At 41.2% G+C, this 19198-nt stretch overlaps 1 protein-coding gene across 1 annotated transcript; it reads left to right on the top strand.

Annotated features, from left to right (window-relative positions):
• Positions 1-1342: 1342 nt before the first annotated feature.
• grid2ipa (glutamate receptor, ionotropic, delta 2 (Grid2) interacting protein, a) lies at positions 1343-18573 on the top strand (the record flags this gene model as incomplete). Its single annotated transcript, XM_079457652.1, has 24 exons — positions 1343-1430; positions 1595-1639; positions 1844-2097; positions 3455-3787; positions 4035-4189; positions 8509-8784; positions 9098-9183; positions 10055-10124; positions 10240-10527; positions 10918-11069; positions 11650-11784; positions 12094-12200; positions 12309-12483; positions 12722-13068; positions 13165-14859; positions 14953-15040; positions 15875-15964; positions 16063-16259; positions 16348-16503; positions 16595-16681; positions 16795-16924; positions 17008-17126; positions 17356-17520; positions 18490-18573. 24 exons carry the CDS (start codon positions 1343-1345, stop codon positions 18571-18573), a joined length of 5322 nt encoding a protein of 1773 aa, XP_079313778.1.
• Between the last annotated feature and the right edge of the window lie 625 nt (positions 18574-19198).

Raw genomic sequence — 19198 nt, 5'->3', positions numbered from 1 at the left:
GATGAACACAGAGAAATATATTTCTTGACCACCATAGTAAGAAAAAATACTTTATATACGTCTTTGTTCTGTTGATCAGATTTTGAAGAATGTAGGACAGCAAACAATCCTGAGGCTACAATTGCTTTTAATTGTAACTTTTCCTACTATGGTAGTCAATCGTGACTTGCGATTTGCCATGCAAAAGCTGTGATATCCGCAGTGTCTCAGTGCCAAGCTGAACTAATACAGGAGCACAGTTTTACATTTAAAGTAGAAGTGTTGCATGTTTATATTATGTTTCATATTCTAAATCAAACCATTGTGAACTATGAATAGTATTGTTTTTAAATTGTGCCATGGCGAGTATCTAGTTTCCAAGTGGCTATAGAAGCATTGTTCTAGCAGATTGGGTGTTCAATGGATCTGTGGTCACCTTGACTTCTGTTCTCCTGCTGTCACCTCATCACTGCACATGCTGGAAACACGGACACAGTGTCTTAATTCTTAGCCCTTCAGGCTTTCACATATGCCTGTGTTTTTCTTCTTGATACGAATCTCTGACCTGACTTGCTAGACCTGTATGACTTATTGACTTCTGCAGAACACAAAAGAAGATATTTTGTATTGTATTCAGAATTTCTATGTATGGGTAGAATATCCTTTTAAGCCGCCCAGAAAGACATGTCTTAGTGCTATATGATATTCTGCCACTGATGACTTTCGTATGACGAAACACTGTTTGCAATATTACATGACAACTATCTCTGCGGTTTTGTGGAAGTTCACTGTATTCCTCCAGCTCAGAGTTGGAATAATGGATCCTGCATTCGATTCTTAAAGGCGAAATGGAATTAAATGATGTCCCAGACTTCATCTAACTGTACCACAGCATCTCTGAGGATCTTTAATCAGAGCGCCGTCCTCTGCTGCTGTGACAGGCAGTTTCTGGGTCACTCCTGAGCCCCTTAGAGATGGCCCAATCCACCAGCATCCAAAAGAGAGAGAGGGGGAGGTATTTATAGAAAAATGGGGCTTCACTGTGCCTTTCTCTCACAAAATAATCTTTAAAAGACCCAGCAAGCTTGTCCCAGATTTCTGCTCCGCTCTTTGCTTGTGGGTTACAGCTGGACAAACTTAGCGGAGATGTGGAACCAGGGCTGCCGAGAGCTCGGCGCCGCTCTCTTGGTTTACACTGGACCGTGATCTGAATCGAAGTGTGTTTAATGGTGGCAGGTTCTGCTGGATGTATTTGGTTTTATAGTCGTGGAGAAGGTGACTTGTTGAAGAAGGTAAGAGGCTGGGGTGACCCCTCAGAGCTTGTCTTTTCATATCGGCAAGTACTCCGAACGATTCTGAAACCATGATGAGAAGACTTTTTAAGAGCCAGAAGGGACGTTTCTCCCTTCGCCAAAGCAGATCTGGATCCAGCAGCGCCTCCAAAGATTTCTGTAAGTTCCAAAGGGGTTTAAGAGGGATCTGTGGGGTTGTGACTGAAATGGCAATAATCAATAATGTTATTTATATACATTGTTTTTAAATTGATGTTCTATTCATTTTATTAATACACATGTATGGATTACATCTGAATAAAATGATCTGTTCATTCTCACAGATCCAAACCCCAATGTGCTGAGAGATTTTCCGCTGAATATTGGTGGTGGGTGGAAAAAGCTTCTTGACCATTTTGATTTAGTCATCTCTTATTATTCCACGAAGCCTCAACTTTCACTCAAGGAGATCTGAAGATTTGTGTTTGTTTTACAATTTAATTGAATATGTGATAAACGATGAAAATAAAATATGGGTGGGTAATAGAAGACCAAGAAATCTTCAGTAATGCTTTATTTTATGTATTTGACAGAATTGGCTCTTCCAGCTAATAACCAGGGTTGGCCGGAAGACTTTGGTTTCAAGCTGGGTGGAGATGGACCCAGTTATATCCTCTCTGTGGTGGAGGGCAGCAGCGCTTACATGGCAGGACTGCAGCCAGGTGACCAGGTTCTGGAGATCGACGGGCAGAACGTTTCCACTCTTAGCATGAAAGCACTCATCGCCCTGGCTCAGACCCTCAAAAGTGTGCCGCCCAGCATCGGAGTCGTGTCTCGGATTGAGCAGGTCAATTTTACTTGATTCGCTTGATCATTCAACATATCAGGCATCGTTTTTGTTTCCGATGACCTAATTCATAAAAAAATGTGGTTGCTGACTTAATCTTTAACTAAACATGACCTAATTAGCTAAACGGCAGCGGCTATTTGCAATAGATGCTATTTACACTAAGTGAAAGTAGTGACTGATGCTATTTACATTTAAATTAGGTTCAGTTTACACTAAGTGAAAATAGCAGCATTTCTTAGCTATGTGCTATTTACACTAACCGGAAATAGCTGTATTTTCTTTGGATTAAGTAGACATAGTAGTAAGATGCTATTGGTACTTATAAATAGTGACAGATAACGTTACTATTTGCACCCCAGTATTGTTGTGCATTAAACATTATGCAATAAAAAAATAGAGTGTAAATCATTATATTTATAAAAAATATTAAAAGGATGGCAATTTATATAACATTTAAATAAACAAACATTAAAAGACATAATTAAATAAGAAAAGGATCTTTTCGAAATAAGATAAATAATGGACATAGTTATCAAAATCCAAAAATAAGCAAGCACATAAGTAAACTAATCCATAAACAAAACGAAGGACCAAACAAAGGGGTAACAGACAAATGAGCCCCTTTATTCCTGAAGCTCCAACATTATAAAGTTCTTGAATTATCAGTACAAAAAGTCCCATCCCCTCCGCCGGCTGAAGTGGGATGGCCCGCGTCACACATTCCCTTAATTCCTATATTATAGTGGCCACAGACAGTATTTGGAGACTTTAATCGACCAAACAAATTATGAAGATTTTTCAAAAGTAACTTTTCCGGCCATTTTGCAATAACTTTAAACCAAATTCTTTTGTCACAATTTGTACTAAAGGTCCAGTAAATGAAATTTAGCAGTAGTGGTGAGGTAGCATATTGCAACCAAATTGGCTCACTCAACCCTTACCCCTCCCTTTCGAAGTTCTACGGTGGCTGACACAGAAGATCTCATCACATTTTCGCTTCTTTGCAGAAGGAGATAACGTAATTACGAGACAGCAGTTTGTCCGATTAGGGCTACTGTAGAAACAACATGGAGAATTCCATGTAAGGGGACCCCTCGGTGTATGTAGATGTGTAGAATTGATCATTCTAAGGTAATAAAAACATAATGCTTCATTATGTAAGGTCTTTATACACCTCTGAAGACAAACAGTAGTTATGTAGTACAGCACTATATATACAGCACAGTTTATGTTGGTTTGTTCAGGGGCTCTTGTTTGCTCAAGATGCCCTTCAAGTTAATTCAAAGGTCTACTTTTCCTTTGCTACTACCGTGAAAACCAGGTCATTCACCCTTATCCACAATCTCCACCACAGATGGACATTTCCCCAGGGCCTGACGGGCGATTCGGCTTCACCATAGTGGGAGACAGCCCCCTGCTGGTGGAGAACTGCATGCCCAACTCTCCAGCAGGGCGGAGTGGTCTCCGGGCAGGTGACTATGTGATGGAGGTGAACGGGATTCCAGTAAAGCAACATGAGACGGCAGCGGCCATGATCAAGGTGTCTCAGGGCCGCACCTTGCGCCTGGGCGTCCTGCGTATCAACCGCTGGCAGAAACGCACCAGCACCAGCATGAAAGAGACGTATCAGAGCGGAGACATGCTCAGACAGGACCGCAAGTACAAAGCTCTGGAGTTTAATAAAAAGGTTGGTTTCCTAAATCTCAAATCAAAAATGGGACACCATATGGTCACATTATGATAATTGACTAACCGCAAGTACACGTGAAGTGCATTATTTAGATCAGGCCTTCAAATCACAAAAACCTTCAGACCTTGACCTGGATACAAAGTGTGTGGGAAGAAAGTCATCTTACAAACACTCATCTGTTTTATTCTGCACATGGTTGCACTCTATGGTTGCACTTATGACAGATGCTCTCTGTGTTTTATAGGTTGAGGAGATTTTAGGGGAGGAGCCTGAGGTGAAAGAGAGGCTATTTGATTTGCTGAAGCAGTACGCAAATGAGAGGGATGTTGAAGGACTGGCATCCACCCTTCCAGAAATATTGCTTACCGAGGAGCATCAGCAACTGATTGACAGCATCAGGTACCAATGACCTTTCATTGATCCACTTATATGACACGCCTCTTAAAGGGACAGTGGCGCAGAACATCATTGTTGTTTTATAGTGATTTATGGAGCTATCTAAGATATAGACCACTTTTCAAAATGCACAAATATACCTCCAGATTTATTTTTAAGTTTCAAATCTTACATAAATCCTAAAAACATTTTGATTCAGTTTTAAACGTTCTGTTGGTTCTATTTTGTTCAAATGTCTGTGTATTGTTAAGAAATGGAGACTATCATGGGATCAGCATTTTTTACGTCTTTCATTTTTTTCACCAAGGATTTTGTTTTGTATCACTTATATAGCAAAGGCATTGCAAGTATGGCAGCCAAGTCAGATGTCTTTCCTTAAAGGCACTTTTGACTAGAGATGGTTAAAATAATCAAAACCATGATCACTTATAACATGGTTATAAAAAAGAAATTTTAGTAACTGATTGCAAATGGTAAAAAACATATTTCATATCATAAAGTTTTACGCTTAAAGCAGTTTGATCTCTTTTTTCTTATTTTCACCTTTCTCTTATAAATTAGCAGGTGTTATTTTTCACTTTCTCACTGTAATGTGCTGATGAAGGTCTTTGTCAGGAGAATCGAATGTGTCTCGTAGCTAAACGGTTTTCACTTACACTGACAAAGCAGTTTTACCTTCCCGACTGCCAGGGAGGACTTATGTCTTTCACGAACAGTCAAATTTTCAGCAAGTGCATTTTAAAAGCAGATGCTTGAAATCTCCCTGAATTGGACACCTTTACATGTGGTTATACACTCATCAGGAGATGGGAAGGAAAACATGCCCATTATGAAGAAGGACAACATCCCCATCCGGATCCGTGCTTTCCGTCAGATTCAATTTAACCCTTAGCTTCTTGTCATCGCCAGTAACCATGAATGCCCAACTTGTTCAGGCTATTTCTGGTTGAATCGTTTTTTTTATTTGTCTGCAATATTTTCTGAGAATGGTAAATAGTAATTGTAAATATGGAGCAGTTCTGATTTTGCATTGAATCGGGTAATTTATGTTTAGTACATATTTAATTCATGTATTGACATCTCGATGAGAGCATGAGTTTCTCTCGTGATATGTCTTGCATGTTGACACGTCATTGTCCTTCAGTTCCCTCAAACCTGTTCTCCGCTCTGCTCTTGTGTCCCTGCAAAACGTGTCCGGATCTCCCCATAGATCATCTCTATTTTTAAGCAGCCTACTTCTCATAATAAGCATCTCTCAGGTCTGTGATGCACCAGAAGTTTGTACAAAATCCACATTATAACTTTCTTGATTTTAAGTTGTGAGTTTGCGGCTGAGGCACAAAGGACATGCTGGTGCGTTTTGGGATCTTAAATTTTATATGGATCGGATCATTGTAGATAGACTTTGTGCATCAAACTGCACTTTACTTGATCAGTGATTGTTTTGCAGGAGGTTTCACGTTATCCTTACACATTGTCGAAGAAGCTTTTAACTCTTGCTTGCCGGCTTTGTGGACTGGATTGAATCGTTCTCTCTTTTTCTCGTTGACCTGCCTTAGATTTCCTATGGGAAACTTTCTCTCTTCTCTGTCTCCGTTCTTGCTCCACTCTTTCGTTAATTCTCTCTCTCCACCTCTGAAGCAGCTCCAGCATTATCTCTTCCCTCCACCTATGGTTCTGGATGTACGTTCGAGTCCAACACTATACTCCCCAAGGCATGGAGATGTGGGCGACCTCTTGGAAGCTGACTCAGTGATGACGTTATCTCAAGTTTCACTCGTAGTCCAAGCAACAATTTTGGTCCTCAAGTTGGCGCTAACTGGTTACTTAAAACCTAACCTCGGCGGAATGCTGGAGATGAGTGGCTTTCTTAATCGTCCTGTTGTGGCCGGTCAATGTTTTTTCCAAAACTTGAAGACTTGTGACCAAGAATATCTGCTTATTTTGTTTGAAACTTAAAATTGAATGGAAGCATGGGACGAGACAGGGGCTTCGCCAGGCGCTTTCGGTAAGAGGGGTCTTTCAGATCACAATTCGATTGATGTTTTTGGAAGTTTAAACATTATTGGATCATTAAAATTATATGTTAAGAGTAAAGCATTGAAAATAGATTGATGGGTTCTTTGCTAAATCGTTTGTTTGTTATTGGTACATGCTATTTGAAAACATGTTTTGCATGTCTTTTGTTTTCTAACTGTGCATATTCATATAAGATTTATTAAATAGTGGTTCATGTTTTCACACGGTGCATTGCATGCTTTATTTTAAGATCACAAAGACAAACAAAAAAGTGAAATTCAGGGATGGTGCAAATCAGTTTCTCTGACAATCCTGATGCTTTGATATATTCCTCATTTGCACCTTCATTCATTTTGAAATGTGCGTCCTTGATCTACGTCCCCACCCGCTTCTAGTTAATTTTAGATTTCCTGTGACCTCCTTCTAATTGAGGGCATCCTGAACTAAATCAAAGTTGAAAGAAATCTGGATTCAACTCACATCAAGAATGTGTCGAACGCAGACGGCAGAGAATGTGCTTGTAGTATTTTTATCCAAGTGAAGCTTGCGTGCCATTGTTTATAACAGCAGTGACTTCATACACTAGACACTTTGAGATGATGCTGTTTTATGATTTATAAAGTTATTATTGTTCTCTTGAGAAGTGCCATGATATTGTTCATGAATTTGGTTTTACACTTTGTCTAGCTTCTCATATCGGCATAACTTTGATTCCTGTGAGGCTGATGACAACTGTGCAGATGTTGCGTGATTTAAATGCCAGCCAGTCAGATATGAGCTTGTCATTTTTGCAAACTTCTGTGCAATATGAATCAAATAGTCCGTGAATGGTCCAGTAGCTTGTGCTCCTATCTGTGAATTTTGTACTATTTAGAAAAGTGCTTCTTGGGTTGCCATTGTAAAAATGTTTGAGATATTTGCAGACGCAGGATTAGACTGAAGCTCTTGAGCTGCCAACAGCTGTTGTGTCACGTCTAAAAATTAATGTGTATTATCAGTTTTTAGTCATGGACGTTGTAAGTGGTATGTATATATAAACACAAATTACAGACAAGTTACATTATAAACATATGGGTTGTTTAATTATTTTGTGTTATATTATATTTAATTTATTAACTTTTTTTGTATATGGTATTTAATTTATATTTATGTTTTTTATTTAATTTATTTGTCTAATTTTTAATTCTATTTAGTGCTAATTAATTGTATATGTTAAGTGTACTTTTTATTTCAATTATACATAGTCTCTGTCTCTCTCTCTCTCTCTCTCTCTCTCTCTCTCTCTCTCTCTCTCTCTCTCTCTCTCTCTCTCTCTCTCTCTCTATCTCGCTCTCTCTCTCTCTCTCTCTCTCTCTATCGCGCGCTCTCTCTCCCTTTCTCCCTTTCTCCCTTTCTCCCTTTCTCTCTCTCTCTCTCTCTCTCTCTCTCTCTCTCTATCGCGCGCTCTCTCTCCCTTTCTCCCTTTCTCCCTTTCTCCCTTTCTCTCTCTCTCTCTCTCTCTCTCTCTCTATCGCGCGCTCTCTCTCCCTTTCTCCCTTTCTCCCTTTCTCTCTCTCTCTCTCTCTCTCTCTCTTTCTCTCTCACTCGCTTTCTCTATCGCTATCTCGCTCTCTCTCTCCCTTTCTCCCTTTCTCTCCCTTTCTCCCTTTCTCCCTTTCTCCCTTTCTCCCTTTCTCTCTCTCTCTCTCTCTCTCTCTCTCTCTCTCTCTCTCTCTCTCTCTCTCTCTCTTTCTCTATCTCTATCTCTATCTCGCTCTCTCTCTCTCTCTCTCTCTCTCTCTCTCTCTCTCTCTTTCTCTATCTCTATCTCGCTCTCTCTCTCTCTCTCTCTCTCTCTCTCTCTCTCTCTCTCTCTCTCTCTCTCTCTCTATCGCGCGCTCTCTCTCCCTTTCTCCCTTTCTCCCTTTCTCCCTTTCTCCCTTTCTCCCTTTCTCTCTCTCTCTCTCTCTCTCTCTCTCACTCGCTTTCTCTATCGCTATCTCGCTCTCTCTCTCCCTTTCTCCCTTTCTCCCTTTCTCTCTCTCTCTCTCTCTCGCTCTCTCTCTCTCGCTCTCTCTCGCTCTCTCTCTATCTCTATCTTTCAATTCAGTTTCACTTAAAAACTCTTTAGATCACATGTGCTGTTTTCTTTCCTTCCTAGCAGATTAAGAAACAAACAAGCATCTCTGTATTATAATTATAGCAGAATGTCTCATCACTGTCTCTCCTCCTCCTCTGTATCTCCATCCAGCATTTCTCACCAGGCGTGAGAGTTTCTTCACACAGCCGACTTCCTCTCTTCCTCTCTGTGCCATGTTTGTCAGGATCTTCATCCCTAAGAAGCATAGGCAGCGTTTCGATGAGATGGTCTCGCAGAGCCTCATCAGTCGCCTGAGAGGCAGAAGTTTCAGCGACCACAGGAACAACCGTCTCCGTCGTAGCCGGAGTGAAAACCACCCCGATCGTCTGCTGTCTGTGTCCACCCGAGCCAGCTCTGTGCCGCGGACATCCAATGAAGATGTTGCTATGCTCCCTACACGCGGCCTGCGCAAGACCACCTCACTGATCGCGGGACATTCAAGCTCCTTCTCCACACGCAGGTCAGAGACAAGAACTTCTGTCATTTTGCATAATTGATTTCATATTTGATTTTTTTAATTCATATAGATTTTTAGAGAGAGCAGCTGTCAGAGGACATTCATTTTCATCTCTGTAAAGTGCTTTAAACAAAGAGACATAGACGAAATGATTTACTTTACTATTAATCCCTGAATGTAAAATTAGCTTGCTTATTAAATGATCAGTGTCAGTACTTCACTTGTTTCTCATTGATTAAATCTTGCAATGTATATTTTTTGGCATTTTATTTGACACTTTTACGGGTAAGATTATTCTTGTATTGTATTTCTATAGGACAGTTCGAGTATACAAAGGAAACCAGAGTTTTGGATTTACTTTACGCGGGCACGCTCCTGTCTGGATTGACTCCGTAATACAAGGTATGAAATCAACACACGTGGTCACATTTTAAATGACAAAAACCAATTCCACGAGTTAGAGCACGTGAAAATGAAGGACCTTTATTTTTAAGATATATTTTGACCATTGAAGAAATGGTTCTTCGCTCTGAAGAACCATTTGTAGCACTTTTTTAAGACTACACATATATTATAAAAGTGCCGGTTACTTTACATGCTTTTTAATGGTCAAATAAAGTAATACTGACAGCTCAGCAATAGAGACAGAATTTTTGTCTATTATAAACCCAAAAAAGTTGCAGATTGCAGCTTTAATGTTAAAAATAAATCTCTTTCCCTTTTGTTGTCTAATTCCGAATTATTGCTTTTTTCTCATAATTTTTCTTCAACACAGTGTTTTCTCCTTATTAAAGACAATCTTGTGTTTTACGCTTTATATATTTTTTATGAAAGTCCATGTGAGTATAGCGGTCTGTTTTTTCAAAATGAGGAACCAGAGAAGATTATGTTAATGATATAACCATAGTTTCGTCAACTCTGAGTCACATCAAAAAGTTAGGTGGCAAAAACTGGCAGTTTGCACTAACAGCAGGAGAAAGAGAGAACCAAGAAGACACAACGTAAGACTACAGACTGAGTCAGAAGCGACACAGGTGGTGAAGCTATGTTTTGATCTACCGCAAATCCTTTCAGATTCACACGTTTCCCACATTCAGCCAACGAAAGCCAAAGAGAAACATCCATTCTTAGAATGTGACCAACACACCAGCCGCAGGGGCTTGATTTATAGATCTCACGTCATTTCATAAATACGCCTAATCTTGAGATGGATCCCGATTGATCTGCTGTCAATAGTTGCTTCCTTCATGGTCTGTTGTCTTTCCGCCTGCAGGCAGCCCTGCTGAGAAGGCCGGTCTGAAACCTGGAGATCGCATATTGTTTCTAAATGGGTTGGATATGAGGTAAGGCATGTTAATTAGTAAGATGCTTTAGTTTTATTGCTGAGCCACAGACATGAATGATCGAAAAAGAATTATTCATTTTTAAATGCGTTCATATTTGTGTGCATCTTCCCAGGAATTGTTCACATGAGAAGGTGGTGTCCTTGCTGCAGGGCAGTGGAGCAATGCCCAGCCTGGTGGTTGAGGATGGGCCAACGGCCTTCACCATGTCTGAAGTCGAGCAGGTGGAGGTGTCTCCTCACTCCCGCGCTCCGGTGCTCAGCTCCCTGCAGTGGGTCGCAGAGATCCTGCCTCCCAGCATCCGTGTACATGGCCGAACCTTCACTCAGCAGCTCGAGCACCTCCTCACCATCCAGGAGAGATACACCATCTGTAAAGCTCTGGAGGCCTTCTTCCAGCACAGGTAACGGAGATGCATCTTGCAGGAAATCAATAGAGGAGGATGAATGCCCTTCATTGGATACGATATATAATATCTACAGTATATTGATCATACGGAAATTTTTCTGTCGTTTCTCTCGGATTGTGCTAGATTATAGCGTATAGTGTTAGTTCTGGCAGGTCATGTCAGTCAAGCTCACATTAGCTAATCCTCATCTACCTAGAGAAATATGATGCTATCACAGCTTCCGTTGTAAAATTCATTCAGCTAACAGCAGCTTATCGCGTTGCTCCGGAGCAAATTACCCTCCTCCTTCCCCAGCTCCACCCCACTCTTTACATAATGTGTTACACTTAAATACGATAGGGAACCTGACAGGACTTGATTGATGTTTTCTTTGTTTGCTCTTAGAAATGTGGACACTTTAATTGTAGACGTGTTCCCTGTGCTGGACACACCGGCAAAGCAGGTGATCTGGCAATTTGTTTACCAGCTGCTAACATATGAGGAGCAAGAACTCTGCCAGAACAAGATCTCACGCTTCCTTGGATATAAAGTCATCTGTAAGTCAAGCATCCTCGTTCTTGTTTGCGCTTCTGAATCTCAATTTATTTTTAGTATACAGAAGATCTTTGTAGAAGAAAAAATTGTGTGCATATATACACTGTACTTTTTTGGTGTCATTTAAATAAACTAAACTTTAAGGAAAATAAGGAAACGGCAGCCAGTGAGAGCTCAGAATAAATTGGAACCCCTTTTTTCCTTCCTTCTTTCTTTATAAATATAACTTATTTCTACAATTTTAAGTAAATTGATCCTTAAAGTGATCAAAAAATCTGTGATCATTTACTTACCCTTATGTATTTTAAAACCTGAATGACTTTCTTTCTTTTGTGTACCGGCACCCTTTCACTTGCATTGGCTTTGTGTCCACACAATTGAAATGAATGGGTGTAAGCATTTTTCGGTTACCAAATTACTTCAAAATACTGTATCTTCTTTTGTGAATACAGGTCATACAGGTTTAAAATGACTAGAGGTTAAGTAAATGATGAAAGGATTTTCATATTTTCGAGTGAACTATCATTTTAATTGACCCTAAACTTTTGAATGGTAGTGTATATTTAAATGCATTATGGACAGTGCCAGAACCTGAACATCCTGCTCATGAGCCTCATCGGCGCAGCAGCTCCATGAAGGTGACAGGAACCACCTACAGGAGCAGTGTGAGAGGACGTAGCTCAGATGATCTAGTGATCGGCACTCATTTGGGAATGGGTAAGCCTTCATTACACATTTTAGACATTACTTGACTAAAAAGCCAAAAATAAATTTAGTTAGTTTACAAAGGAATGTTCTTCCAAGACCAACAAACTGTTCATCTAGAAACATTTTCGACTTGCTATTTAGTCTTGTAAAGTATAATTTTTAAAGCACTGTAGATATTATTCATTGGATTATACATTTAGTTTGAAATAAACCCAGTTTTTCTCCTATCAAAGTGTTCACAGAGACTCCATTACAGGCATTCTATAGATACAGACACATTGAAATGAGAGTTGATGGGGTGTTTTCTCCCTCTATGAGGGATCTGCACTGATCCAGTTGAGGTGGCCTCTATGAGACTGACCCCTGGAGAGAGACAATCGGGTGATGGAACTTCTCTACCAGAGACGCCCAACAATCTGACCAATGTGAGCTGTCATCTCTGAATCACACAGATTTGTATGCATAAGGGTAAAATGAAACAAGCTTATTCTCAAACATTCATATCAAACACCCAATCCCGGTGGTTCTTCTAGCTGTCAGCAGTGTATGCTGAGCTAGAGAATGTCTATGCAGGGAAGAGATCGAAATCCCTGAAAAGTCGACCTCCCCCGGCTCCTGACACTATGGTTAGCATGGATGTCTTCCCGCATGCTTTGTCGCAGTCTGTGAGGGCTCACACGTCATCTCCATCTGTCAGAGCAACTTCAGGTACAATACAAAAATTGTGAATGTTTTTTATGCTGTTACATAAGCTTTTGTTTGACACCAAAGGTAAACATTAGGTGTTGTTTCCAATCATGCAAATGTTCTTCTTTGGTTTAATACACCACAACAATGCAAAAATATTTGTTTTCAAACAAGTGTTCCAAACACAACATCATTCTGCATGTGGTGATGTAATCGTTGTAATTCTAAGCATGTCAGTTTTTCCCACTTCATGTCTCAGGTAGCCGCAAATCTGCATCAGCCCAGCCTGCACCCCCTCCTCCACAGCCTTCAGAGTCTTGGAAACAAGAGCCCCCACTTAGTCCCCAGAGCCCCTGCTTCACACCAGCTCTTCCCACCCAAACCAGTGCTGAGTCCAACCCCTACATCAGTTTGGACAGCCCACCCCTTCCTCCGCCTTCTCCTCCTGACTACCCCCCGAGTCCACCCATTCGCAAGAAACGCTACACGTTCTCACGTCCACCCCGTACCCCGGACACAGATTTGTTCATGGAGGCTCTGGGTGAACAGCTGGGACAGCAGTTATCTGTGGATGATTTCCTCTCACCAGAGAATGACTATGAAGAGGTTTGTTGTTTAGTTGTTGTTAACCAGGTGAATTTTGAGAGTTCCATGCTTTTCTGTACATGTAATCTAAATGCCATCTGTCATTTGGTTCAACAGGATGTTGTCCAGATGACCTTCCAAAATGAGGAAGAGGTGGTAGAGGAGGAGGAGGAGGAGGAAGAAGATGAGGAAGAGGAGGAGGAGGAGGAGGAAGAGGGTATGTATATGCCTCCAGAGCTAAGCAGTCCAAGCGAAGTCCATAGCAGCAGTGAGGATGCCAGCTCCCTCACCTACTCATCCAGCTCTGAGCACATTCCTCCACCACCCATGACTCCTCCACCTCCTCCCCCTGTCCAATTCAATGACACCCCTCCACCAACTGGCTTCACCCCTGACCATGCACCCCGACAACTGTCTTTCCGTCGCCAACACGGCCCTCCTCCACCACCCCCACCGAGGGCCAACCCGCCTCCAAAACGACAGTCTATTCACAAGGTGTTGCCTACTCATGATGAGCTGATGACCCAGCACCAAGTGCTCCAGGAGCACCACTCACTTCCGGTTCAATCAACAGCTGGCCATCCTCAACAACCTCAGCAGCAGATGCACCAGTCTCTACCCCCAATTCCCTCTCCAGATATAACTCAGTCATCCAGCCACGCGATATACGAGATGAACCATCCAACTCACCAGGTTCATCAACATCACCAGGATCACCAGATGCATCAAAGTCATCAATATAAGCCGAGGCACCAGTCCCAATCAAGTCATCAAATGCATCAAACTCAACATGGGCACCAGACCCTTCAGACTCAACTTTCGAGCTCCATGGATAGACTGGATAGGATTGAACGAAAGGAACGCTCAGATAGGCACATCTATGAGATGCAGCCTCAACCATTGCATTCTGACCACAATGCTTATCAGAGTCATCAAGCCCAACTCTCAAGCTCCATGGACAGGCTGGACAGACTGGAACAGATGCAGCATTTAGAGAGACTTGAACACATGGAGCGGATTGAAAGACTGGAGAGAGCAGACCGACATATGCATCGGACGCACATGGCTCAAGTCATTTCTCAAGCTAATAACACATCCCAGCCAAGTCAACAACAGTACCACCAGCAGAGTCACCACTCTCACCTAGCCTACCCACCAACCCAACCCCCTTCATCAACTCGCCACATTCACCAGATTGAGCTGATACACCAAATCCAACCCATTCAGACTGCTCCTCAGTACCACCAGATCCATCAACCCCATCAACCTCAACAGCCCCAGCAGATTCTGTCCACTTTCCAGCCCTATCCTTCACAGCAACAACAGATTCCGCAGCAACAACTTCAGCTGCAGCAGCAGCAGCAACAACTTCAACATCAACAACAGCTTCAACAACAACAACAACAGCTTCAGCAACAGCTTCAGCAGCAGCAACATATTCAACAACAACAGATTCGGCAACAAATTCAGCAGCAGCAGCAACAGATTCAGCAGCAACAACGTTCAACGCCCTCCATTGTACATGCCAGGCAGAGCCCTCAACCCATGTACCAAGAGTATCGTCGTCATCAACACCATCACAGCCACCATGAAGCCCAGTCCCAAACTCAAGCACCAGGTGCACCCCAACCTCAAAGCCAACCTGCTAAAGGGTCTACCATGGAGCCACCACCACCTCCACCTTTACCTCCACCTTGCATGCCGCCACCTCTCCCAAAGTCCTCTCCCCAAAAATCTGATCCCAGTCACATGAGCGTGAAGAGACTACGGTGGGAACAGGTGCAAAATTCAGAGGGAACAATCTGGGGACAGGTGAGAATGTAGGCTCAAAGAAACGGCACAACTACATATTATTTCAAGCGCAACTTGATTATTTAAAATGATGCATATGCTTTCTCACTGCAGTTGGAAGAAGACTCTGATTATGACAAACTGAGTGACATGGTGAAATTCCTTGACTTGGAGCTTCATTTTGGGACACAAAAGAACCCTGGTGAGTTAAGTGTGCAAAACCCTTCTAAACATTTCTAAGAAACATCTGCTAGCAGCCAGCAAAATACATTGGATACTTGTTATTGCAAGAAAATAAGACAATTCTCAAGACACTGAATGTCCTACAAAGTACAGTAAAGTCTATGATCAAAAAGATGAGAAAATGTAGAGCAACCTTGAACCTTTCCAGAACTGGCTGTCCTCTAAAATCAACTGCACATACAAGAGGAGGCATAGTTACACCAAGATGCCTGCAGCATTTCTAAAGAAAGAGTACTCTATGACTGAGGGGAAACTGTGCCAGTGAGAACAATAGCATTCTGATTTCATAGCAGTGATGAAGAGCTTCAAAATAAAAGCATTTGACATTGAGAGACCAAGAGATGACACTTTGTTTCCTGAGAAGATTCTAAGGTCTCATTTAAAGTTTTAAAACCTACTGCAGCCACTATATCTATGGTGGTATTCACATCTATGATATTTCTATGGTGCAATATACATCAAAGCCAAAGGTTGTATTCAAATCGAAATTATTTCAGAGTGTGCTTAATCAATTAGAGCATTTATAGGTTAATTTGACATGCATGTATGAAATTCTGGATGTTTCTTTGGCTTTAGTTAGATCACCTTATAAATACGAATTTTTAACAATTGATGTAGTCTTACCTAGAAATGTGCCTTAGTGCAACAAGAGGGGTGTATCATCATCATCATTCATTGTTGTGGTTTTGTAGTTTTTACTTGGACCAGTTCCAGTGCATGCTTCTCTTTCTATGTAAAGCAATGGGTGGATAGACTTCATGCAGTGACCAATCTTTTTTTGTTAATGTCTTAGTTTCTGTTCCAGAACCCTCGCCCCAAGTGGAGACTTTCAGAAAGAAAGATGTGGTTGAGATTCTCTCCCATAAGAAGGCCTACAATGCTTGTGAGTAGATTGATCTGCTATGATCTTCATAGCTGTTAGCATAAGCATATGAGTGTCTGCACCACTATTTCCTTGACACTCTTTTATCTTTTTCATAGCAATCCTGATTGCCCATCTGAAGCTGTCACCAGGTGAGCTGCGGCAGGTTCTGATGACAATGTCGAGTGAACGTTTGGAGTCGACACATATTAAACAGCTGCTCCTGTATGCGCCAGACGACGAGGAGGTCAGACAGTACGAACAGTACAGAGACGACCCAAACAAACTCAGTGAGCCTGACCAATTTGTTCTACAGGTACAGTTTGATTTAGTAAGTTAAGTAGGCTATGGGTTGATGAGTTGAGATTTTTTTTGTGTGCGGTCATTGTTCAATCTTTGCGCAGATGCTTTCTGTGTCAGAATACAAGACCCGTTTGAAGAGTCTCCACTTTAAAACGACATTACAAGAAAAAACTGAAGAGATGCGAGGGTCGTTCGACTGTGTTTTCATGGCTTCGCTGGAACTCAAGAACAGCAAAAAACTAGCAAAGATTCTGGAGGTTCGGCTCATTTATTTGCTCAGTCTCAGTGTGTCGATGTGTAATAAAAATGTCCTTTCTCCTTAACATCCTTTGGCTGATTTTTTTCCAGTTTGTTCTGGCAATGGGGAATTATCTGAATAATGGTCAACCCAAAACCAACAAAACCACTGGCTTCAAGATCAATTTTCTCACTGAAGTAAGCTTGTTTTGATTTGCATGCATCTTTTTGGAGGGGGTTATTTAGCAATCATAAATGTCACTTAAAATGATACTGAAGTGGTCTTTTTATTATCTGAATCGTAATTGTAGCTCAGCACCACCAAAACAGTGGACGGAAGGTCGACATTTCTGCATATCCTGGTGAAATCGTTGTGCCAACATTTTCCTGAGGTTCTAGACTTCGGCAAGGAGCTCATGACAGTTCCACAAGCAGCCAAAGGTAATGTCTATTCAGTTTGAGCTGATCTTATCAAATAAATGTGAAAGGATCATTGGAAAAAATTCTATAATTTCTCTTTACAGTGAATCAGAGAAACATCTCCTCTGACTTCAATGACTTACATGCCACAATCAAAGACATCCGTGCAGCGTGTCAGAAAATGCCGGCCACGGCTGAGGATCGGTTTGCTGTCGTTATGAGCGTATCCTCTCCCTGAAAAAAGTCACGATCTTAGATTTGTTCAAATATAAAATCTCACTTAAAATTCACAACATTTGCAGTCAAGTGAGTATCGCTCAATGTACAGTACGTTTTAGGCCAAGTCACGAGAATCTTCTGGGGCCTTCCAGAACATGATTTTAAAATATATGAAGATTAAAGACGTTCATTTTGTGACGTTCATCATAAAGAACCTTAACAGATGTGTGCAGGGGTTTCTTGAGAACAGTCACCCTACAGTTCAGTCCCTCGAGTCTCTGCAGCAGAGGGCCATGGAGGAGTTCTGTAAAGTCGCGTCCTTTTTCGGTGAGGACGGGAAGGCCACGACCACAGAGAGTTTCTTTGGCATTTTTTCAGAGTTCATTGCTAAATTTGAGGTAAGTTGCATGTTCGTTTTATGTCTGGTGCATTGGTGGATGCTAGTAGGGGAAGTTATTGAGGGTTTTAGGACAAACAGGTGGAAAAAACAGGTCGTTGCTTTTTCTGAGCTCCCTAGAGAGCTCTTTGTCTGTTTTTGTACGCTCTTTGCTCAACAAAACCGCAAACTTTATCCATGACCAATGTTCTTCACCCAAAAATGAAACTTTTGAAGCCCTGTCATCATTTACTCACCTTTGAGTTCTATAAATATCTTTCTTCTGATCCAACCAAACTGATTTTCCCCGCTATTGACTCCTAACACAAAGAAGATATTTTGAAGAATGTAGGACAGCAAACAGTTCTGGGGCACTTTTGACTACCATTGTATTTTTCGTCATATGGTGGTCAATGGGAGGCAAAATCTCTCTGGTTATAAGCATATATCAAATATCTGGGGTCAGCTGTGGCCAGCTGTGGCCTAATGGTTAGAGCATTGGGCTTGTGATCAGAAGGTTGCTGGTTCTAATCTCAGTGCCAGCAGGTCATGACTGAAGTGCCCTTGAGCAAGGCACCTTACCCCTGATTGCTCTGCAGTAATGTGCCACTGTATAAAACTACTTGTAAGTCGCTTTGGATAAAAGCGTCTGCCAAATGAATAAATGTAAATGTAAATGTAAATGTAAATCTGTCTCTGTGTTCATCATATCAAATACATGTATACAGATTTGGAACAACTCGAAGGTGAGTAAATGATGACAGAATATTTGGGTGAAGTATCCCTTTAACATGTCTATGAGGATATCCAAAGTGTATTCTGCCTTAATAAATGAATGAAAAGTGTAACCATTATGCTAAAAACACAATAAATGCACAGACAAACGAAAAGATAGAAAATTAAAAAGTCTGGTTAATGCACAAAAACATACAGTGTTAAATTTAAGTTCAAATCCATGTTTAAGGTGATCTAAGGTGTCTGTGTGTTTCAGAGAGCTCTGAGTGACAACCAGACTACTGAGATCCCCCCACGCAGCCCCAGGAGTCCACGCACGACCTCTCCTTTAGCCTGGTGAAGAAACCGCCCAACAACCGGTCCAATCTGATGGACGCCATATCCCACCCGGGTCTTGTCAAGTTATATAGTTGATTTTATAAAAAAGTTACTCTTCATTCGAATACAGGACAAATCAGATTGTGTTTATAAAACTGCATAAATATATAAGTATCTCAAGACCATTTCAGTAATAGTAATACAAAGGGATTCCATACTTCCATCTGCATGAATCTGTCAGACAAATTTTTGTTTAAATATTTTTTTTTCAGGCTCGTACATTTACTTTCAGCAATACCAGATATTTCAGACCGGGCAGAGTGGGGTATTTAAAGGGATTTGAAGCTAAATTATTTGAGTAATTCTCTCAACATCATAATCTCATTTTTGACGACGGTAGCTTTAAGAAGGTTTCTTATGTAAACATATTAAGAAAGAAAATGTACTGTTGAACACACTTTGGATTAAGCACTTGCCAAATGCATGAATGCAAATGGAAATGATTATGTGAATAATGGGAAGAATTAAATAATGTGATCGTATATAAAAATGTTTGCATTTGCAAATGGAAAGGAGAGAAGAAGTTGGGCAAAAATAATAGTGAGTGAATGAATAATGGATGAGGCAATCCATAAATGTAAAAAGGC

This window comes from Barbatula barbatula (genome assembly GCF_947034865.1).
Source record: "Barbatula barbatula genome assembly, chromosome: 5".
NCBI lineage: Eukaryota > Metazoa > Chordata > Actinopteri > Cypriniformes > Nemacheilidae > Barbatula > Barbatula barbatula.
This window is presented reverse-complemented; position numbering and strand designations above follow the sequence as displayed.